Raw genomic sequence first — 25,392 nt, 5'->3', positions numbered from 1 at the left:
CCTTGGGAGAGTGCTAGTTGGCGCAGACCTAAAGACAGCAGGGACCATTTAGCATTTTAATGCTACGGATAATCAAGCTCCAGTGCACGGTGACAAGCCTTGAAAGTGTTTAATTTACTAGCACAGGCCAAGGCAATAGCTATGGCCATTTTAAGAGAGACTTTAAGATTGTTGAGAACCATTAAACCAGCAAATGTTATGCGTGGCTTACAATCATTGCAAATAGATCATCAAGTAATCCTATGGTAAAATATAGCATATGGACATCCGTACTTAAACTTTTCCACTACAAGTTGCACGGAAGTTTAATGTCAGAATCTCCCTCAGCTGCCATTTATGAAAGGGCTGAAATTAAGTCTGTTAACAGCCAGACAAGGATGTGATAACCACAGATGCCATTCAACAATTTTTTCTATCAAGACAGAAAAGCAGTACAATTGGCTCCTGCCCATACCTCGCCTGGCTGCTGTAGAGTGGGGGAAAAATGGGCAATTTGGCTCTTCCAACATGTTCATACTGGGATAAGAAAAACCTGGCTCAAAGTAGCTTGCAGCAGAGCTTTTTTGGCTCATGTTATTTGCCTGGGGTGCATAAGTAATCATTAGTGGCAAATGAGATACCACGTACTGCCAGCATTAAGAAAAAAGAAAAAAAAAAAAAGGCTCCCAGATGATTCTAGCTAGAAAAGGTCTCTCAAAAATGAGCTTGTAAAACACAGACTTTCAAAATCTTCAGGATTTCTTTTCTGTGATGAAAGAAATCATTAATTTTCCTCGGGGCTGTTTGCATATAAAGCTGAAGGTTTTCACAGGTGGAAGCTGCTAGGAATACATTAGCAGAGGATGTGGCAGTGACTGCCTGTTTGCATCTCAGTAAAGATCAAATATTTTTATCTTGCTCATATCCAAAGTGACCCTTCCTGCTGAAGTGAGCACATTCTGACTTCTACACACAAATGTCATGGTTTAAGCCACACTTAAATGATGTTCGAACTCTGCTTAAAATGACATAAAAAAAGATTCCGATTCCATCAGAAGTATATATATGCATTCATTATTAGTCAACATTTAAGAACATTTCTGCTACAGCAACAACCCTGGAAGGCTGGTGAGCTCTGCTGTGCTTGCTGCTGCTCAGAGTTACACACAACCCACACTACGTCATGTTCGGTACGTGGCTGTCCATCACCACCTTTGGCACATCACAGTAACAAAGAATTTGCAGTCGGTGCCTAAACAAACCAAGATCTCTGTTGTTGAGGTCAATGGAAGTCTGAAACTGAAATGACCTTAATTGTGGAAAATTATACTTAATCCAGAATAATGACTTTCTGTATGCAGCTGCCAGGCAGCTCTTGCTGTAAAATATGAGGCTTTTCCTTTCTCTATTCCCCTGACAAATACAGCAGTCAGGTCTCATTTATACAAGTGGCCTTGACATCATCAACAGCATGGTCTTGAGCCAGACGCAGGTATTTATTCCTGTCCAGTGCAGACACTTGTGTGCCAGGAATGACAGAGCCAAATAGCAGAAATGAAAATTAAGCCCCTACTTTTATAACACTGAAGAAATTCGGACATTTTATTATGTTGCAGAACACTATATACTAAGCATTTTCATAAAGGTAGACCCATTTTTAAATGAGAAAGGCATATTTCCTCCTGAATGTTTTCATTCCAGAAAGCAGAGTGCAATGAGCTTGTCTTGGTTCAGCTGCAATTCTCTAACCCTGCTATTACAAACAGGCTTGTTTTCTGCACAACACATTAAACTGATTTATTTCAAACCTGTAATACAGAAGAACAAAGACACTGTCGGGCTTTTTCCCATCCAACTGAAATAAAAGATACATTTCAAAACCTAATTAATAAAACTATCTGTAATAAAACTCTCATACTTCAGCAAGACTCACCTGGCATTCCTAAGATTCCCTTTCAAATGTACTGGCACAATATCAGCCATCTCTAGTAAATGCTATTTTTAACAATAAATCTCTTTTTCTTCCCAGCTGGGCTATTTAAATCTTTTGTACCTTCATAATTCTGGAGGATATCATTCAGCAGAGGGCAATATCAGATTTCATGCCTGTCTGTGACAACGAATGCATCTAATTTTATGCCTCAAGTAAATTTACCTGTTCGCTGAGCTGTATGACTTGAGTTTCCAAATCTTTATCTGATTTGGATGCTGAGCTGCTCGGTGCAGCTTTTTTTGCTGAAGATGGGCGAGAAGGTGTTGATCCCGGTTTAGAAGCTGGACTGGATTTAGCAGCACCTAAAAAGTACAATCAATAAATAGCAATCAAATATTTTCCCCAGGATAAATACATCACTATTAGCCTGATGCTGAAATACACGTATCTGACTTGCAGATAGCCATTCACACCATTACTTCAGTGGAAAAAGTTCCAGCGTTCTACCATGAAAAACAAATTTTCATCAGTTTTACTTTGACATTGTTACTGAGAGGGAAGTAACTCAAACCAAAACACATGAAAACCAGCCTAAGAGTATCAAGTTCCCTTAGCTGTCGGCAACTTTCAGCTTTTAAAACAGAGCTGTTAAGAGACAATTCCTTTGGCTCAATGCTTGGTGTACCTATCTAACTTCAGCCCCCTGGAGAAAGATGGACTTGGAATAAAGTCAGCCAAACCATTCCTACACTTTCCTTGTTGCCTCTATAAACCATCCCTGCGATGAAGGCATGTAGATTCAAACAGTGTGAGCAGAACTAAATCCATCAGTGAACTCATGGTTGCCATAGTGACTGAGCGATCCCTTTTGATCTGCTTAGGCTTCTCTATTTGTTTCTAATGACACACACAGCAGAGCTTGACAGAGCACAGAGCAATGTCTCCACCAGGAAAGGCAGCAGCTAATGTCACACAGGCAGCCCTTCTCCACAAAGAAGCCTTGCAGCCTTTTCACGTCCCTCAGCAGGTCCCTCAGGCCTTGTTCTGCCACAGCTGGTCCCTCCTGGTTGGCCTGCAGCCTCCCACTTTGTCCCAGTGCCACCAGCACTTTGCTCCCCTTGCAGCCTTCTCCTCAATTCTGCCTGCTGGAAATGGGTTTCAGATGGAGTCAGCACCGTCCTTGCTTAGGCTAGGAACACAGAGAAAAGCACTGGCCCTCTCTCTACCCTCTTTTATTTGATTCACTAAGCAGGTACGTGTCAAGAATCTTGTTTCACAGCACCCATACTTACTGTTAGCTCTTCTGAAGAGCCGATCACAGTTGTATGCTTATGGGCTCTACAGCCTTCCTTTACCACCAGCTGTTCTTGGCTCTGAATTCTGGGACACATGAAGTCCAAAGGCCAGCTAAGCTCTGAGCCTGTGCTTCAGAGTTCTTACTGTATTCCACGCATGCAGGAAGCAGTTCAGCTGAGAACTGAATGCTAAAAACAAGGTGTGGCCATTCAGATGTGAAACCTTAGCTGGGCAATGCAGCTTTCCTCTGCTCACTGCCATTCTTGCACACTAAGGCAGTGCTGGACTTCCTCACTAGGTGCCTGAACACGAGCAGAAGACAGGCTGTTCAGCTTTGCAGGGCAGCACTCCTTGGCCCAGCAGCTATGCACGGTTTCCCTCAGAGGCCTTGGCACATGACCCAAGCAAGGCAGCCCCTGTACATGCTCCCTCTCGTATCCAGCAGCCCTATGAAGAGAGCTAGTTCGGTGCAGACTGAGGCAGGGATCACAAAAAGCTGAATAGTTAAGGACACATATCTTTTTCACCTGCAGAGAGGTATCAGGACAGAGCAAGAGCTAACACTGAAGCGCCAGATTTTCTCTCCAATTTGCAGCTGAGCCATCCTCACAAAGCACACTGAGCAAGCTCACATCACCGCTATCTGCAAGCTGGATAGCACCAAATACACTGCATTGTGTTCTGCTCTTTGAAAGCTACAAAGCCTTCTGGATTTCTGCAGCAAAGTGATACTAAGCTTTATAAAAGTCCGGACAAATCAAAGGAAATGGACTTTTCTCCCCTCCTCAAGATCAGCCCTGAAATGAACACGATATTCCAATTTCAGTAATACAGTTAAAAGCCAGCTAAATAATCTGAGCCTTTCAGACAGTATTGGTGACAGCTGGATAGAACTTAATTGCAACAGAGAATGCCTAGGGTTTTCTAATTAAAAATTTCCTGGAGAAAGAAAAAAAAAAAAAAGAAAAATCTTTAATGCATATTTATTCTAACATATCAATTTTGGAATCAGCTCAGAGGTAAGCTTCCCATTTCTAACAGAAGCTTAATTTCATAAAGGAATTAAAAGATGTTGGTTGATAAGAGTTGTGCGAAGTGCTTGAGACAGTCAAATACCTTAATGGAGATGAAAGATTTTAATAGACATTAATAACTACACTATTGAGCACCGCGATGACCCTGCAGTCAATTAGTGCAAGTGTGGTATAACTCCTAATTTATTGCTCAGAGGAGCTAGATAACTCGAGCAGTTTCAATTCCATCCAACATCACATCTTCCATGAAAATATTTATTGCCCATCAACAAAGAAAACTTATACCGGTAGTGATCATGTATTCATTAAGCCTCCTCAGACATCCCACATTGCCAGCATCACAAAGAAACAAGTCCTATTTCCATTTTCTGAGAAAGCACAATATCTCACACACATATTTTACATACAAAATGTATTCTTATCAGCTTTTTTTTTCATGGAACATTGAGAGAACTGCATTGCAATCAGTGTCATAAATACTACCTATTACTGATTCCTTCCCGTGTTTATTGTCGATGTTCAAAGAAAAGTGCAGAATCCTGCACCAGGCAGGAAAAACCCTATCCCCAAAATATGTTGGGGGCCAAATGTCTGGAAAGCCCCATGGCAGAAAACAGACCTGTGGGCCCTGATTAACACCAAGTTAAATGTAACTCAGCACTGTATCCTCATAGCAAGGAAGCCAACAGTTCCTTGGGCTGCATTTGGAAGAGTGCTGCCAGCAGGTCAAGAGAGCCCATCCTTCCTCTCTACTCAGCACTGGGTCCACTTCTGGCCCCACAGTACAAGAGAGATCTGGACACACTAAAGAGTGCCCAACAAAAGACCACAGAGATGACGAAAGACCTGGAGATTCTCCTCTATGAGGCTGGGAGCTCTGCCCTTTCAGCCTGAGAAGGGAAGGCTCAGGAGGATCTCATCAACATGTATACATCTGATGGGAGAGAGTTAAGATGACAGACAAACTTTTTACAATGGTGCTTAGGGCAAGATGAAGCACTGAAATACAACAAACTGTATTTAAACACCAGGAGCACTGGCACAGGCTGCCCAGAGGCTGTGTGTGGGCTCTGCTGCTCAGAGACCTTCAGCAACTGCCTGGACGTGGGCCTGGGCCCCTGCTCTGGTGTCCCTGATGGAGTGGGGGGGTTGGGCCTGATGGACCCAGAGGGCACTGCCAGCTTCCACCACATTGTGAAAACTTCTATTACAGCATGCTCTGATTTGAGGTCAATACAGGGTTAAATAAGAACATTTTTAAAGAAGTGTTGCAGGCACATTCATTGGCACCTAAATAACTTTTTGTTCCTACCTGTGTAACGCTAGTGGAGGTGAGAACAAGAAGTGAACTTTAGCACCAACTGTTTCTAAGGACACATTATTTTGTTCTCATTCTTAAATAAACCAGATGAAGCAATTCTGAAATGCACTGCAGTTTTTTAATTGTAATGCTCCAGAAACAATTACTAGTCAGTAAGACCATTATTATTTTTTGCTAAACATGAAAAAGATGTACACTTCCAAAACATAAAGCACAAAATGTTGGCACCGTGTATGTTTTGGGTACAAAGTCAGACTTGGAATTCCAGGTCACTTTACATTGCAAGTGTGGTCTTGCAGACAAGACTCATTTAATGCTTAGAGACAATTTTTCCTTGAAGCTACATGAGTAATTAGTATGCTGTTAAATATTTATGCAAAGTTCCAAGGGAACACGTGCATGACTGCTGTGTGGATGCGTGTGAGAATAGAGTGAATGAGAGCAGTGGAAGCCCTGAGCAAGCAAGACTTAGCTGAGCCCCTCACAGCTATTGCTTCAATTGAATGGGGAACCATTTGCACTGTATCTTCAAATTAAAAAACTGAAATGTTAATTTCAAATTGTAAAGCTTCCTAAAACGCATATTCCTGACTCATGCCACAGAAGAATACACAAACCCACTAAAAGGCCGCAGAGCAAGCAATTTATTGACAAACTAAAATATTGGCCCATTTAAAACAAACAAATGAGAACAGTAAGCAAATTAATATTCACACATGCTTATTGTTACAGCTACAGTGGGGTGCGAGACAGTATTCCATCTAGGGATGCTTAATGGCACAAGTGATGACAACTGATGCTTAATGGGAGTGAAATGACCTCAGTCAAACCAGCTTTCAGCATCCTGATACAGAGCAGTGCAGCACTCAGTTACTTCATGGTACTGACTTTCCCAGGTTATGGCAGCACCCCTTTCCCCTCAGTTCTCCACACTGCCACTGCTATTGGCTCCAGCACAATCTAATGAGCTCTGCACTGCCAGGGAACTGGCAAGGAGAAGTCTGTACAAATGCCTGAAAATGGAACACCCACAGAATTCAACCAAGTCATCCAAACATACAATTGAATCTATTGGTTAGATGAGCGTCTTGTTTATGGTATGACTGTCCATATTCATCTTTAAAAGAAGGAGATTTGGTAAACAGGAACAAACCACAGCCCTCTCCTCATCACAAATTATATCTTAAAATATAAAAAACCCCAACATTTTAATGGCAAAAAAACCTGTCAGCTGAAACCCCTATTTTCTCCAGAAAAGTCCTCAAGCATGCAAGCACTCCAGTTAATGAAAGCATTTCACATTAGGCCTAACAGAAGAAAACAATTTAAAATGTGAAGTCCTCCCAGAAAGAAAAGAAAAAAACCTATGATGTATACAATTCTGTAACTATCTGGTTAGCTATTAGGAAATGATCCTAACTGGCAGAAAAAAAAAAAAAAGAAAGAAAGAAAAGAAAAAGATATTGCAAGCAATGTTGCTCTGTGGTCTCATTTCTCTGCCTCGGTGGCTTTAAAAATTAAACCCTCCTGATGTGGGTAGGAGAGGTCTCTGTCTGATGGCTGAGCTGTTTCCCTCTCCACTTTGCACACACTGTTCCTGTGGGGCAACACACTCCTTTGGCCTCACATGAACCAGGCACAAAAGCATTTTCAGTTGTTGCCTTACGGCTCTTCTTATCTTCAGCTCTACAGCAATGTGCCACGACAGACGGGGCTACCCTTGGAAATCCAAACTGCCTGCAACGTGGGGAAAAAGGCAGCGTGTTTTGGTGGAAAGCAAAGAAAAATGCGTCGGGATGAGCTCTCCGGTTCCCTGGGATGCTTAATCATACCACTAACTGCTGCAATGAAGACTGCTTTTGTTGAATATATTTATCCCTCAAAATGAATTTGCAGCACTCTTGCCATAGCAGGGTATACCATCTCCCTACAGAATATTGGCGTTTTTCTTGCATAACTGGCTCTTTGACAGCATACACACATATATATAGCATCCATGCACAAACAGTTCATTCTGCCCTGGTTATTTTCCCTGTCATAGCAGGATTATTTTTAGCCCTCATGTGATCCTCCAGTATTTTCCAGTTCTGCTTTAGTCATCCTGCTCTCACAAAATATTTCAAACTAAAAAGTCCATCAGCCTTCAGTTCTAAGGACCTCTCGCGTTTTTAGCTTATATGTAAATAATTAATTTCATTAAGCTGTCTTCTACTCATGCATTTTTGACACTCCTCTCCCATACAAAAAGCTCTGATACACAGGAAACCTTACATAAGCCACTAAGCTAAAACCCTGACAACTGGATCAAAATTTTCAATTTGATCAGATGAAGCTTTTCTGCTTTTATTTTTTTCCTGAGAGGATTAGAACCGGCACAAAGAACAACATGCTAATATTTTAATCCCTTACAATAATCATGATTCTACATCTGCAGACTGTTTACCACTGCACGGAGAAAAGCAGGGGGCTGCAGGACACCTAAAGGCTCAGGGTGGGCAGATGGCATCCTATCCAAAAACAGCTGTGGCCCTGCTGGCACAGAGCCCACGCTGGTGGGCCGTGCTGAGGGCTCACCCCACAGAGGATGGAAACACATTCATCTGCCAGCAGGGATCTGTGTTTACCTGGCACTCCTCGCTGTACCTGCTGCTTCTAGAAGAAATATACACGTGTTATGAAGTCATCTTTCCTTCACAGCACTACCAACCGTGTAGCAAATCAGCTCTGTCTCCTGAGAAAGATAGGCACAGGATGAGGGTGGCACATTAGATTAGATGGAGGAGCTGCTTATGCTGCCCTTACGAGCTGCATTCTCCTTGACCTGCCTGACTCACCAGCAGGAGTGCCTTCCAAAGGGGTATGGAAAGGCCTGCTGGCATGCTCACCAATAAACACAAAAATTGGTGTGTCTTCACACTTCTCAGGTTCTGCTTTGTGTTAACGTCATTTCATAAAATGAAATGAAGACCACACTTGGTATCTGCAGAGATACAGATATGTGCCACTTTGTGGCACAGAAAGTGACTATCAGATACAGTGGGTCTGTAGAGATTAAGAGTGAGATTAAAACACCAAAAATAATCCTAACTCGCTGCAGCTACCTTTTAGGGTAAGCTTTCCAAGTAGTCCCTTAGGGATTTGACCACTTTTTTGGTAACTGAATGACATTATCCTTGTCTACCTCTGAAAACACAGTGTTAGAACTCTATTATGAATCATTAAAGAGATTAACACCTCCTAAATTACTCCAAAACAAAGGTCTGGCAAAGGGCACTGGAATAGCTGTTGTGTGGAACAATACGAATCATCTGAACACATGGAAGTGCCAGCAGCTAAATACATTATTCCCTTAAAATATTCGATCAGTTTGGATCATATATTCAATCAATTTGGATTAGACCTATTTAAAGGTCAGTGACAAAAACAAAAATACAGTCTAAGTGCCCAGAAGTCTACTTGCTCCTGACACTGAACAAAAGATACATACCTGTCTACTGCACACTGTTCAAAAACTTTTATATGACATTAAAAGATCTGCTGGTTCCTTTGTATCACTACTGCATCTTTTAATTTTGTTAGTGATTTGAAATCCATTACAATTTCAAAGCTTCAGTATTAAAATAAAGTGAGTGACACTTATTAAAAGTAACAACAAAAAAAAGGCAAGATGTTATGGCACCCTGCTACTGATGTTGGCAAATGCTTGCTGAGTTGGTTTAAGAGGTTACTGTATCAAACAGCCCTCAACGCTTACTACTCCCATAACAAAGTCAAGCCAAACTGTGAAGTTTAGCTGTGCCCCAAACCTCAGCCATTTCACTGGAGATTCATGGCTGCAGAATAACAAATAATTGGCATTAAAGCTATAAGCAGCCGTTTAAATGATGCCATCTGATGTCACACTTATTCATAGGCATATATTCTCTCTTCATGACTGTATTACTGTGGGAGATGAAGCTTAAGATGGGGTGGGGAATTCTTCAATGTAGAACTCAGTAGACCTCATCTTCTTGGGCTTTTTTTAATATAAATGGTTAAGCTTGTTTTACTCACACAAGTAGTATCATTATTGTTCCTGTAACATCTGTAATGAATATCCCTGCATTTCCAGTAAAATGTGCACTTGCATGCACATAATAAATCTGTGACCGACACTTAACTGTTCTACAATGCAAGCAGCAATAAAAGCTAGAATTCTTATTTCACCTATCGTCACACAGTGCCTACAACTCTCTTCCCTGCCTCAACATATTAGTGACCTGCCTATCGTAAATCCAAACAATACTTAAATTAATAAGGAAGGAAGCTTTCCATGAAAAAGAAAACATCTGTGACCAAAAAAAGTTGATAAAAACACACCACATATCTCAGTTGTCCTACTCCATATCAAAGGCACATGGCATGCTCTTGTACAACCAGCAACAGGACATGAGATCATTGCATTATCATCCAAACTGACTGGTTTCTTCCATTCCAGCAGCTACTCTACCTCTCCAGGATTGCGACCTCCATTACCTTAATTGGGATGACACATTTGTGACTTAAGTAAAAACAGACCACTGGCAAGAAGGATCAACAAGCACGGTAAATTCTGTATTTAATAGAGGTGTATTTTCCAACTTATCAAAAGGACCACCCGATGCTCACTTGGGTTTTTAGTTTTCAGAGGCAGTGCAAGGTACCACACAGGAAATTATAGCATACTAAGCCTTAGAATTCAAAAGCTTAGATACAAGATGATGCAAAAACAAAGATGTGAGGAGAACCACCATCACTTCAGAATCTCAGAGCAGCACTGCCCAGCTATTAATGCTCAGCTTCCTGGGAGCACTAAGGAGATGAAGGCAGCTGGCCAAGTATGCCCACCTTTGACATCAGAAATGGTCAGAGCAGATTGCTGAAATCTGGGTACGATTCCAGAGTTTAAGCCAGTCTAAACCTGAGGTTGCCTGATACCTGCCCCTTCCCCTTTGCCAACAACTGAGTTAATGAGAAGACAGGTCACGGAATTACATCAACTGAAAATTAATCATTATTTGAGGACTGGTTTAGCACGAATAAGACAAACTCAGGACATACCAATAAAGGAATTAAGAGTGCATGCATGTGTGTTTCTGTATGTACAAACGTACACATCTGTAGTCAACTAACTCCAGCACCACTTGCTTAGTGGTTACTTAAAAAAAAAAAAAAATTAAAATCTCTATATGTCTGCTCTTCTGCTCACTTAACAAGTTACCAAGAAAAATGGCATTGCTGAGTGATCAATAGTGCTCATATTAAATAAACACCAAAGACCAGGCTTAACTGTTTACTCCTGTTGCAGAAACACAAAGCAAAATGTCAGAAGACAGATGTATTTTCAAGAAAGAGCAATAGCTGCTATGCTGCTCACTTAGAAGTCTGAGCCATAAACTGCACAAAGCACACATTATTATTATTTTTTCATTTTCTGGACAGCACTTACAATTTATCACCATGAAAAGAATAATTTAAAAAAATTCACTGTGTTATAAATTTCCTGTTCTTGAAAACACATGCAAACACTACAACCAGTGATGACTATCCTAAGTGTCTTTTTCTCCACCAGAAGATATTACAACACTTATGCCAAGGATTCAGTGGGCGACATCCCAGAGCGGACAGGACTGAGCACACCATAAGAAGTTAACTTCTGACATGACAGATGCTAAGTCTATGACAACACAGAAAGAATAGCTCATGCACACAAGGTGGTAATTTCTAACTATTATTTAGATAAAATTAGTCACAGTTTATGATCATCTTCAGAGACAAAAAATAGAATTACTTTAGACTCAACATACCTGCAGTAGGAGAGTTTGCATGGTGAGATTTTTTGGGCAGATTAAAGATTTGTTCACCAGGATCTGGTGGGGGAAGAGCATCTTGGCCTTGTCGAGCTTCCACAGGATCATACTCCTTCCCATCATAGTTAGCATCAAAGAACTTCTTAAACCACTGAATGAAATCTAAGTTGTCTTGGAAGCGTCCTTTGACCAGTTTTTCCACTGGAATTACCTGGAAGGTAGAATAAAGTTTCCAATAATAACCCATCGATTTTTTAAAATTAAAAAGAAAAGCAACAAAACAAAACAAACAAAAAACCATACACACTAATTTGGAAAAAGTATATGTATATATATATCATGGAATCATAGAATGGCCTGGGTTGAAAAGGACCATAATGATCATCTAGTTTCAAACCCCCGCTATGTGCAGGGTACCAACCACTAGACCAGGCTATATATACATACATATCTCATAACTCTTTGCCACTGTTGTCCTCCTAATAGCAAATCATGCTAGAATTGCAAGTGGTCCTAATGATAAATAAAACAAAGGGCCAGCCTTTGAGGTGGCTATATGCAAACCTTCGTAACTACTGTTCCACAGTTACTCTTTTCCTACTGCAGTGGCAGCTGTGGTTAACGAAGCTGTTCTGGGAGTAGGACTATATTCAGCTAAGTGGGGATTTCTGTTTTTTAAATTTACATGCTGCAGGTAGGCACAGTAATGGTGAACAACTCTTCAAGGGATCCAGATTAAGTTTTTTGCTCTCTGCTGTACTGTCTGAATCAGCTTTTCCAGGACATGCTGAAACACCCTACATTTTGGTAGTACGTGTTCACTATGAAATAACCTTGAAGTTTTAACCTTGTAACTTTTTTCCATTCTGTATATAGCTATGCATAAAATAGTTTATTGATCTGAAAAAGTTGACAGAAACATCTACTAAAACAAAAGAGAGGCTATAAGGAACATCACTATCAGTGTCCTACAAATTTTTCACATAAATGAAGCCTCCAAAAGGTGACTGGTGGTAGAAAAACAGTGTAAGGAGATGGCTCTATAATGCTTTGCAGGAAGCACAAGCTTCCAAGATGCTGTGGGCAGACAGTGACTATGAAGAAACTGCTGCAGGAGGACTGCCCTGCCTTGCTGTATGAAGTTAGCTTCACACAGCTAACTATAGAGCTACGTTCAACGGACATTAGTACCTCCTGAATGCATTCAGTTATCAACTGGAAACAGAGTACCTAAAAGCACTGTAATTTTCACCTGTTTCTTCAAGGTTAAGCCAACTGTCCAGCATTTTGTAAGTCTATGATACTCCTGTAACGATTTACATAGCATTTTGCATATCCCTTATTTGTTTCATTTGAGTAGAGCAAGTTTTCTCCCTATAGAGAAATGGGCAATGTTCATCTTTATTGGGTTTTCCAATGCTTCATTATCAAATCATACTATAAACAGAAACACAACATTTCAGGAAATAATAAAGGTTTCCAATTCTTTATGAAATTATTGTGGGACTTTGTAATAAAACTGTTTAAATTTCAGGATAAGGCAACACTAAAATCAGCGGAGAGTCCTCAAATGATATACAGGTACTGCATCAGTATAAAATTGCAAGTAAAGAACATAACTTCCATTATTCAACACAAAATCAGTATCAGTTGAATAACAAGCCATTTCCTAAGAGAGACCTCTGTTCCTAACCTTTACAAAATCACATGCACTGGCCAGTCTACCAAATCACTGGGTATATTATTCCAGCTCTTGAATACTTGAAATTCCTTAAACCCAGTTTGGGACAAGAAATATGGAATACTTATAATAACAGTATACTTCCAGGTTGTTCTGTGGGAAATTCAGGTCATCGATAATTTTATGGTATTTCAAATTAAAGCCCTGGTGTTCAGTGATGACAAAGAATTTCCAACAGATGGTATTTTATCAAAACAGTCTCTGAAGTTTAAGAAATAATTAAGAAATAATGAGTTAAGCTGTACAACTCCTTATCAGGCACATGGACTCAATTTTCACTTTGTACCTAAATGGAGCATGCCAAATTTCTTCCTGTGTGCCCAAACACCGTTTTCAGATGATGAAAGGTCAAGAACATCTTCACATACAACTTGTAATTCCAGTTCCTAGTCAAAATTCAAAAAAGTGGACTTAAGTGCTTTGAAATTTGTTTCAACTGTTTATTGACTTTATCCAGTTTATACAGCTCGTGAAGCCTGCAATGATTGAAATACAAATACAGAATGCCTACCTTATCCACATTCATTCTTTTAAACGATGCTTGCAGAAGCTTGAAGTTGTGAATGTATTCATGTTCCAGCTTTGCTTGGAACTTTACTTTCTTCAAGCTAATACACCCGGGGAACAACATGTCCATGAACTGGCAGTAAGCTGCTCCTGTAACAAGAGAATGCATTGACATTAATCCAGATTCACCCAGCTAAGACCAAATGGCGTTTAATGTCATTAGCAGAAAGCATGAGCAGAAAGCAACCATGCTGAAAAAGTCCCTGCTGTAATTCAGTCTAGCACTACGCATCCCACATGTATTTGTCACATTGTTCAGTGTACATTGGATGTTCTTGTGTAGTTTTTCCATTGTCCGGGTGCACCAAGTACTTCTGTACAACAACTGGAGAATCACCACGAGTAACACAAAGTGCATCTTTCTTCTACTTAAAACTGATGTTCCTGGAGTCCCTTTAAACATTACGACTATCCATATAGTGTGATGATTACAGCCAAAGTAGAGATCTCCTAGTAAGTTCTTTCAGTCTTCACAGTACCCAAAATTCAACAAAGATTTTATTTATTCTGGCAATTGAAGTTGGAAGCTATCCTATAGACTGATGAATTCCAAGGCAATGTTTCAAGATTACCCCAAATCATGATTTAAAAATAAAATTGCAAAGCTCCTGCCTGTTAAAATACACTAGTCTTTTTCATCCCCTTTAAACCAAACATCGCTAATGATCTTTATCACCTGTGAAAAGTGTTTGAATTGACTTTAATGTAGACCACCCACTGCTCATAGATTTCAGAAGCCAAGCTCCTAGCTTGGAACTCACTCAAAACAAGATTTCCAAGTTCAACTTTGAGGGCTATGTGAACTTACATATTAATAAGCAGGGGTACGTGAGTGTAATTAATTCAGCACAGAGTGGCAAGTATATGAAAAAATTTCTAAATAGTGTACTAAATACAGCCAATAGAGATAATCTTTTCTCAGAGATCTTCCCTCTACACTATCACATCACTGTCATTTGCAAAATGTCTACTGCTGACTCAATTAAGTGTTTTGAAATTAAAGCTGAAGATGTTTGAGGGAATCAGAGGAACACCAATTTAAGTTCTCCTTCAGAAAAGAGTTTGCTAGTCAACAAAACGCTTTATACTTTAAGACTCAGTAAGGGCCATATCCGAAGCAAGAGGGTACAGGCTTAACACCTCCACTTGAGCACACAGGCCAGGTAAGTCAGCACCCAAATAATCGTTAAGTTAAATTTGACTTCCACAAAAAGGACTCCTGAACACTTAGTGCAAATCAGTTTTGATAAACTTAAGTGTCCAAATTTCACCTAACAGTTCAGGTCAGTATCTGTAAAAACTACTTGATCACCATGCTCATGCAAAAACCAAATTAACAAATCAGACATCAGACACCTGGTTTGTCTAGTTTTGCAGGAGGGGCAGCAATAACTGACGCTCGATGATGTTTTTCTCTGTGGGTATGCATGTGTTTTGGCAGGACCAATTTTACACATCAGATAGTTTTCATTCTCTGTGTCCATCCAAGCTCCATATACAAAGGGTGACAGAGCTTGTAACTCCTCCAAAAGAGGAACAGAGGTTCAGAGTCAAGTCTAAAAACATCTAAAATACTGATATGAAATTTGGTAAGTGACTTAACAAGATTTATTTTCCAGCTGAAAATAACTTCAATTTTTAAAAATTCTCTTCATGTTGACTAGCTTTGTGAAGGGAAAACTTAGAAAAAATAATCTGATTTTCCAAGGACACCTTGTAGTTAGCTGTTTGCACTGGTTTTGATATGATTAAGAATAAAAGTAAGATATTCCCTAAAGGAAAAGAAGCCTTCTGGCAAGCTGCAAACATGAGATGACACATTTGCATCTTCTAATAGGAAGCTATACAAACAGAATTAGTAATTCAAAATCTATCCTTACCAGAACTGGCACATATGCAGCAACAGAAAAATGACATTACAACTAAAAGCATGGATATATAGATACTGCAAGGCTCAACTATACTTATTACTATTTAATTTCATGCAAAAGGATTATTATGCAATCATTTCATGTTATAAATTGAATTTGTTCCCAATTCTGCCCTTTCATCCCACCCGTATCTCAATTATAAAGTTTACTCTGATATCTAAGTAATTGCCTGGAGGCCCTGAAAATGCACTGTGCAACCTTTCATCTACATCCTTTTAGAAAACTGGAAACGTAAAATGTTCACATGAGATTTCCTCCTTCTGCTAGTGATGCAAATTCCTCTTGCATGCCTTTAGATAGAATCTGACTAGACTAGAGACTTTAGTTAAGACAATTCCTCATGTTTCCTTCTCCTCGTGCAAGTAGTTGTTTCTGTATTTTATTAGCCAGGAGGTAGTCCTGGGTCTGTTCAGTGCCTGAGGGCAGAGAACACTGGCATGCATCCACGTGATGGTACAAACCCAGTCTCTGACACAATAACCAAGCCTGCTGCCAGACTGCTTCCCCAACAGGAGGATTTTATTACAGCGGCAAACACAGCTTATTAAAATGCTTCTTTCTGAAGTGCAGAGGCAACGTGCAAACACAGACTGAACTAAGTACTGCAAACTACAAAAAAGAAACTCTTTCTGACTCCCATAGTAGGAAGTTACAAGTATCACTATATTTAACTGGGACTACTAAATTTTGGACATCAAGACTACATATATATTTTATACAAAATAGGCATTACTTATTTAAAATTTTGCTCCTAAGTCCTGTGGCTGACACAGTGCATTAGGATGCCAGCATGGCAGAACCAGGATGCTGCTTTCAACACTGTCAACTGTTGAGGTTTCATAGAGGCAGCAGGAGAAGCAGCCTGACAGAAGTAATGCAAGATCACTGTGCCTTTGCTTCTCACCCCCAGCACACAGACATGCGGTTCCCTGCATACTGGACAGCACTTTAGGAATATTCTATTTACCATACAATTGATGTTTCAATGCAGCTGCCCAGGAAAGAAGTATTTTTAACACAACATCAAGAAAACAGCAGTAGGGATGATGACAACATGGCTTCTGATGGATACTTCTTGCATAATTTACATGGACAAAATTTTTTTATGTTTTATGTCACTGTATTTTATTTAACATTTAAAAGCTTCCATGTTTTCTGATAAAATCCACCCTTTCCCCACAAAAAATGAAAAAAACAACAATAACAAATAGGCCCGATCTCCCCCCCACCAAGCCTAACAAATTATTACCTGTCTAGAATTGCTCTCAGAGTACATCTGTCTCTACGACCAAAAAACTTGTACATATTTAAAAATCTGCAAATGCACACACACACCACACAAACACACACACACAGATACAGAAATAACACAAAATCTCTTCAAAAGATGGTAGCACTGGGGAAGAGGGATTACTGAACGTGGGAGACACGCTGATGTTAAACCCTCCCACTCTCTATTAGCCAACAAGAAATTTTGAATCCAGGTGCAAAACCCCTTTCACTTTTCCATCTAGAACTCTGACGCAGCCACCAATTACAAGAGATATTCACAGGCCAGAAGCCAAAACCAACTTGCAAACACAACTAGTGAGTGGAAACTCCACGCTTGCCTTCGCAGCGCAGGACACGACAGCAGCTCAGGGGGCTGCAGCACCCTGCTGGCACACCCAGCCACGAGCACAACTGTCTTCACTGACTCCTTTTTAATATTTATAGGAAAATAACAGAATGGAGAATCTCAGCAGTGTTGAATCTGACTGGCAGGCTGCTGCTGTCCAAAGGGAGCCTTGTGACCTGTTTACTACCCTCTCCTCTTTGGGAGGAATCTGGCTGCAGCCTAGATCGGAGAGCCGAGCAGCATCGCTGGCTTGGTTGTGCATAGCAGGCTGTGCTGTGCATGGCACTGGGCTGTGGGGCGGGCTGCTGGCCAGGCTGAGGGCAATGGAAGGGAAGCACAGCTGGGGCAGTGTTCAGAACCATGTCCAAGTTATTATTTGTCTCCTCAAGGAGGAGCTGAATCAATCCTTCCTATCCAATGTACCTCTCTGTTTGGCCCTTCATCACTGCATCACGTGGAGGTGAGGTCCGACAAGGTCACGTAAAACCACAGCAGACAGCATGGGAACACAGAGGAGCTGTGAAAAGGCAGGGCCTGTCTGTATGGTGGTAGGCTTTAGTTCAGTTCTGCTGTCAGAACTGTGGCAGAAAAAGCTAAGTTGCAAACTAGAATTTTGCTGGAAATGGTTAATAAAAAATTGGATCTAAAAACAGCATGTGATTGAAGCCTCAGCCAGGCCTCAGTTTGATTTTCAGGCACACATTTTCAGGAAAAAAAACAAAACAACAACAACAACAAAAACCCTCACTTATTTGGGAAAAAGGCCGATTGCACCTTTGTCTGTAATTACAGTTGTTTTTTCTTTGCTTCAAGGATTTTTTTTTTTAAGATTCTCTAAAAATGTATCCTGTCACATTAGATAGAAATTCCTTCAAATTATTCGTTCACTCCAAAGCTGCCACAACCTACGCAGCTGGAAAATGCAGCATGATTCCCATGCGTGTTAGTCATCAGTGCTTCAGCTCACTGGAGCGGCGGTTGCTAACATGGATGGGAAAGTGCACACACCCAGCACTTCTGTTGCTGAGAGAACAACAAAAAAGGCGGTAATTTACAAGGAGCATGTGTGACATAGCAGTTTTGATGAGAAATGGGGAAATAAATACAAAGACCAGCAATCAGTGTTTGCAGTACAGCAGCACTTCTGGCTGTACAGCCTCCAGCTGCTTAAAACTGTGTCCTTGGAAACAGCATTAAGGTAGGTACACAGCAGATTTTGATGTAAAACATGAAGACATATCATGATACTTCCATCTCAAATGTGTTCTTCTATTCTGCCACTGTCTTTTTTTTAAATTAAAAAAAAAAAAAAAGTGAGTGACCACAAAGCTGTGTTACCTACAGCTGTGTTTAAGCACCCTATTTGCATTTCTAGCAGGACCCATATGACTGAGGGCACAGAGCAATGAATTCTGCTGCTCCATTAAAAAAAACACACTGACTTAAAGAGGTTTCAGCCCATTTCCTGGAGAACATCAGAGCCCACTGCAATTTACTGCCTGCTTCGTGGTAGGGAAGCCAGATGTGCATCAGTGAAGCAATGCTGGCGTGAGCTTTGCCCTTTCCACTAACAGCCTGGGGAGGGCACTTAAATAAATAAATACAAGTGATCCAGATGAGACTGCAGCCCTGCTCTCCTGCAAAGAGCTGGGAACAGAGCTGGGGCAGCAAGGGCAGAGTGAGGACCTGCATACAGACACTGCAGAAAGCAGCATGCAGAAGCACCAACTCAGAGCTGCATGCTTCTGAATTGAACGTGCTTGGGAAAATCCTAACAGGTGGGGCATTTGCACGAGACTCAGAATATCCACTGATCTTTTTAAATAATGGATTTTGGAGAGAGGTTTCCCTGGTTTTAGATTGTATTTTCTTAAATATATAAATCGTTAAACTTCTCAAAAATTGTAAATAGCACAGCTTTTCATACTTAGTTTTTAGTAGTAATTTAGTTTGGAACTCATTCATTTTCAAACAGGCAGGCCAAAACAATTTCAGAAAACATGGTTCCCATTTCACTTAAAATAGGTGTGTAACCCAACTTGATTAAAAACAAAAACAACAACAAAAAAACACCACTAAAAAGCCACAGAAAAATCTAACAATCTCTTTAAAAGGGAGGGAGAGGAAGCAAGCAATGGTAAGTGACAGCGTTACACACAAAAAAGTAGAAGCCCTGTAAATTTGATTCCTTCTGAATTTTTAATGAATGACATGAAACACATACATACATACATACATATATATGAGTATGAAAGCAGTATCCTGAGACTTTTAGCCTATATATATATATATATATATATATATATATATATATATAGGCTAAAAGTCTCAGGATACTGCTTTCATAGTTTCCCGAGAAAGTTTTGTAATCGATCTCAAGTCTGATCATCAACGTGCATTATATCCCTCTAAACCTAAACATCATCTGGAAGACATTAAAGAGTCATTTACACTGAGCATCCTCTGTGTTGCAGGACCCCAGAACAACACGCCAACTCCCTGAAACATGGCTTGGTTTCATAGTGCGTCAAGCCATGTTTTAACATTTCCAAGCTGCTCTAGAGACTGAGGCTTTGCAGGGTTGTGAATTAAAAAACAAACAAAAAAAACCAAAACAACACAGAAATACACTTCAGCCCAGCTAGCACTAGCACAGCAGTTGCACAGAAACCATGCTGAATGCTCCAACTGGGTGCTACAATGCAGATTTTAGTAATACATGCGTAGAAAGTTTATGAGTTAATGCAGACACTGAGCAAAAATAAAATACCAAAGCATGAAAAATAAAGTGAATCCTATGCATGTATGTCATAGAATTTGCATACACAGATACAACAGACATGCACAACTCCTCACCACCCAGTGTTCCTCAGAAGAACAAAGTACCTCTCCATGCAGTAAGCCGCTGGCCATCATCAGTGTCATGAAGTTCTGCCTAAAATCCCAAGCCATCACAACAGCACAAAGCCTCACACACCAACACCTGCTGTAGCAGCACATGGCTTTCAGTTCTTCAGGATGAGAGGTAGAGAGCCAGAGAGCATCCCTAAAGCAATCACATACTCTCACAAGGAGCATGCCAATGGAGGTATGGTACCAACTACAGCAGTTGCTGTGCAAAAAATACCCAGTTGCAGTAATCAGGTTATCTGCAGAGAAAGCATCACAGTCTAACATTTCAAACTGCTGAACCGCATGCTCTTTTTATGAGATAGTCACTTACTAAAAGTAAGAGAGAAAAGAAAACATCTCATCCTTTTCCCTTGCATAAAAATCCTTAAAGGTGAAAGGTCTCTGAGCTGGAGTCCAAATTTACAAGTTTATAAGTCTACCGGGAATTTTCAAACATAGGGAGTTAAAAAAAAAGATTCTGCATTTTCTGCACCTCAAAGGCTCACGTAAGTATAGTTAAGACAAAAATTATACTTCAAGTTATATTTTCTGTATACATTTACAATTTCTGGCTACTAATAATTTATATAGCTTGTGTACTTCGCGTTTTTTATGCGCAAGCCCTCTATAGTCTTCTTTGCCTGACTCTTATTTTGAATATACACTCATGTAGCAGCCAAACAACCCTGAAAAAGTATGTTACAAATTCACTTGGTATTCCCCATAGATGAAAAATAGCCTCAGTAAAGAAAATTCACTTATAAGCTATTTAGTCAGAATTGTTTTTAAGAAGCCACTGTGTATGTATTACAAAAATAGCACGAATCCCATGAAACAACTAGTGTCATAATTCATTTAAAGCTCTTGTTCTCTGTGCATATGGGTGTTGCACATAAGGCTCTAATACATTAAATCCTTTCAGTTTTTCTTCTATTATTCTTCTCTCACCTGTATGAAATTAAATGCTCCCAAGTCTAATGCCCACCTAAAGGCAATGCACACTATGCCTTACGTTATAAGCATGGACCATAAACTTGTTATTCTGGCTAAAAATTTAAGGGAAGTCAAACATGGAGACCAAAACTGACTAAATGACACACACCTGAAGCACAGGGAATTTTTCTGGTTTGAGATGCTTGGGGAGATTTTCCCTCTTGTATTGCCAAAACTAAATTACCAGAGGAGCTACACACTGAATTTAGACTCTCAGAGGCTGCATCCATCCATAACCTGGCCTTTTTGGCACATTACAACTACTGCAGGCATTCAGAAAGCTCAGGGGATGCTACACATTGCTCGGCCTACTTAGCAAGGACAAAAACACATGTAGGACTCATGAAGAATACAAATACTTTATGACTAATCCAGCCTTTTCCTTGGCTGCTTCTCATCTTAGCTCTGTTCCTGTAACTGGCAATAGGGGAACAAGCTGCTACTTCCACAGCACGCATCTTATTAGAGCTAATTCTCCAAGCAGCAATAAGGGAAAAAAAAAAAAAAAAAAAAAAAAAAAGGACCAACTGTCTTTTCCTTACTGCGATCTGTAGTGTTAAGTTTTAGGTATACTACTCTTCAGATCAGAATAAAGCCCTCTAGTAAAGACAGAATGTCATATTACTCCTTATTGCCTTAGCACAGATTGTCCACAATTACTTCCAGGCTGGCTGCAAAGCGTAGGCACACACAAAGTCTCACAGTGAGATGCTAAAGATGGCTGTAAGGCACATCTAGGTGGCTTATGTCTCCTAAAATCAAAGCTTCTGAGCTTGATATCCGGACTTAGCATCCTCAACCCTTCTGCCCTGCTTTTTGTGGCCTTGCATTTAGCTTTTTCTGAACTTTTGATTGCTCCTTGTTAACAAAAATGAACAAAACCTGAATACTCGTATAACAGCATGACAAATCTTAATGCCTTTTTTCTTAAGAAGAAGAAAAGGCCCACGCAATTTTACAAGGGGTAATAAAATTTCAGTGGCAGTGGCTCTGAAGTCCACTGTTAGTGCCGTGACATGCTTCACATTGTTACAGAGGTTCCCACATATTCCTTCCCTTTCAAGTCCTTGAGAAATGCTCGTATTTTATGGAAGCTAATGCTAGGCTGGAAGAAGGCTGCCAACACTTTAAGAAGCATCAGCCAGAGGAATACCAGAAGGAATGAAGGAGGTTGGCTGCTCCCAGTCTGTGGCCAGGCTGTGCCTGTTGTGTCTGCCCATGAGCTGGCTGGTGGTTTTGCTACCGTTTCCCTTAGTACATTTAGTGTACTTCCAGTGCAGTCTGCAGGATGGCATCTCTCTGTGCATGAAATAAACTACTTGTAGTTTACATAGTAAACTATATTAGATAAAGATCCCCAAAATTTCTCCTCTGATTCCCTTCACTCCCTGCAAAGACATCCTGAAACAGCACGTGAGACGTGAACTGTGAACTGGAAAGGAACCTGTCAGCAGGACTTCTGTGTGCCAGTGCCTGCCATGATCCAGCAGAGTTTAGCAGAATTCAGAAATGCAGAGACTAAAGTTCTGCGGAACAGAAAGGATTGTGCTAGCAAGGAAGAATGCTTCTTGAGATAACAAAATATTAAATCCCATTTTGGCACTATAATGAACATAAAATAAACACGAATCAAGCTGGACTACCAAACCAAATGGAGAAATTCAAGTTTACAGGTTTGACCCACTAAGATATGAACATAAAAGCAAGTAACAATAGCAATTAATACAGGAAGTTCTAAAGGAAGAAAATAATTAATTTTACACAGGATGGAGTAAGAGCTCCAAATGAAATAACCTTTTTTCAGTCTTTCCCTTGTGGTATGTCCTAATATCCTCACTAGAGGTCACAGAAACAATTGTATAAGAAGCTGCATAATGAAATGGGACGGTTCTTTTGTGACTGTTTCCGTGCTTTTTCCCCTGCTTGTTCTAACCAGCTAAAATCTCTCAATTTGACTCTATTTAAATACCTTCCACTTGTATTCTCAGTAATCAAAATTCTTTTAGATCACCTCTTCCCTATTTTGGGTAAGTTTTATTTATTTATTTATTTATTTATTTATTTAAAGCCCACACACATTTAGCTTGGTGGAGAATTCACTTCAAAAGCTTCCTTTCAACAATTTAGGAGCACATAAATAGCTATGCAGGAACAAGTCAATAACACGGCTAGTATACTTCCTGTTTCAAACAATGGCAAACATGTATTTTATGATGAAAACACCCATTTTCACACATCCTTCCATCTCCTTGTAAGTGTGTATATATATACACACATACATCCCTATATAAACACACACACGCCTGCACATCCCCACGTGTATATTTCCTCCATGCATAATTCACCAAAAGAAAATACACAGACTAACTTCCGGACCTGTAAATATAACAACAGCTGAATACAGTATTTCAGTTCCAAGCTTAATAACTGTCAGAAAGGTCATTTTCCCACATTCTGTATCTTTAGTTACTCAGTTGCTATCAGTTTCTTGCAGGCATTTAAACTGCTCTTCTTCAACCTTGTTTCATAGTCATTGTGCAATTCCTCAAGCATGCAAGATAGATTACGCAGGTGAGATTTGTAACAAAGAAGTAATTAAAGAATATGTTATGAGTTTGTCAGACTCAAATAATTTTCTGTACATTTCAGGGAACGTCTATGTACAGAAAACATACCCAGAATATTAGGTAAAGTCACATATTTCAGTGTAAGACCTCATTTCAACTGGACCACTAAGCAGTTGAAACGCGGTAATGTGGTTTCAGTTCTATGTATTTAGAGCATTGTCTTCATACGCAAGATAATCCCAGCATGTCATTTGTATGGAAGTAGCAATCTAACTAGATCTTCTCCAACACAAACATCTTCAAATTTAAAAATCACAGCAGGAAATCAGAAAGAATCACTCCCCAGGGCATCTGTAATCTCAGTAAAACACTAGCCTTTCCCTGTATCATTTCAGGTCATCATCTGGATACAGATCCTGTTGCTTAACACGTAACTTGCAGTTCCCACTCTGATTAATCAGACTGGCCAAAGTATTCAAACCATTACTCTTGTTTTAGGGTTCATTAACCCTAAAAAAAAAAAGAATTATTTACTACAAGAGTTCAGTTACATTTAAAGTGAAACAGGCAGTTTTCCTTGGCAAACTTCTAAAGCAACTTGCAGCAGCTTAAATGTTGATTTCCTCAAATCTGTATTTTTCTCCATGCTCACACACGAGATATTCTCCTGTAAAGTTTATACACACGTAGAGTTTCAGGACCCTTATCTGGAAGGAACAGCTGCTGGAGAATTCTGTTCCTTGGGTTTTCAGTAGACTATCGGTCACTTTTTAGCTATGTACCATTCTCTATTTGTAAAGTTACCACCCTTGTAGCCTTAAAGTACACACAAAAAAATCATACTGCTATATTCTTCTACCCAGTCAGCCTTTTTATTATTTCTATGCATCTCCTGCTATATTCCTCCTGTTCACCTATGTTACGCTAACCCAAGGCACCTTATCTTTTCATGATTAAGATGAACACAAGAACTTTTCCTCTGTACATACATTAGTTTCTTTTTGCGGAGTAACTGCTTTATGTCAAAACTGAAAGTGATCTGTTTTCAACAAATCAGACTTTTAAAGTGGATTTTAAATAAACATTTGTAGAACATGCAATATTTTCTTACCTGAACAGAGCTGTTCAACTTTTGTGTAGTTTAAAGCTAATATATCATTAACCCATGCGATGATGTCATGTCTGCTCATAGTCTCTTGGGTTATAGAGGTAGAGTACACGTTGACCGCCATTCCCCAGCTACAAGAAAAACAAAAAAAAAAAATGACAGAAAAGTATTTGTGACATTTTGATCTTTGTTTTCTAGATACATCGAATTCAGAATTCGTATTCAAAGAAAAAAGGAAAAGTTGCATCACTCTAGAACCTTCCCTCCTTTATCAAGAAAGGTATCGTTTCATGCTTTGATAACATACAGCCTTCTCCTCTTGTACTCTATGAGCACATTCCTCTTGATGTCAGTGCGAACTTAACTCACAAACCTACAGTATTATCCTTAATGCTGTCCAAGTCAGAACAAAAAGAGTCAAACATAGCCTAAAGATACAGAGACAGAATCAGACCTGGGATTCCTTCATATAGTGCTGCACAAACACAGTGATTTGACATCTCTGCCTTTGTTTTTGCTATTTTATTGCGTGATGATCCAATTTCCCAGGTCTGTATTTAATTTTTAGATAACTTCTAGAAGAT

At 39.9% G+C, this 25,392-nt stretch overlaps 1 protein-coding gene across 5 annotated transcripts in view; it reads right to left on the bottom strand.

Moving 5' to 3' along the window:
• Positions 1-25,392, bottom strand: part of MAPRE2 (microtubule associated protein RP/EB family member 2) — an 89,308-nt gene that overhangs the window by 10,188 nt on the left and 53,728 nt on the right. For all 5 annotated transcript variants that reach the window (XM_085221050.1, XM_085221049.1, XM_085221055.1 and 2 more), the window contains 4 exons: positions 24,812-24,939; positions 13,644-13,789; positions 11,389-11,602; positions 2,135-2,274 (listed from right to left, as the gene is read on the bottom strand). In XM_085221050.1, coding sequence (XP_085077176.1) covers positions 2,135-2,274; positions 11,389-11,602; positions 13,644-13,789; positions 24,812-24,939 — 628 coding nt within the window. The remainder of the gene's footprint in view (positions 1-2,134; positions 2,275-11,388; positions 11,603-13,643; positions 13,790-24,811; positions 24,940-25,392) is intronic.

This window comes from Meleagris gallopavo, chromosome 3 (genome assembly GCF_905368555.1).
Source record: "Meleagris gallopavo chromosome 3, MGAL_WU_HG_1.1, whole genome shotgun sequence".
NCBI classification, from domain to species: domain Eukaryota; kingdom Metazoa; phylum Chordata; class Aves; order Galliformes; family Phasianidae; genus Meleagris; species Meleagris gallopavo.
This window is presented reverse-complemented; position numbering and strand designations above follow the sequence as displayed.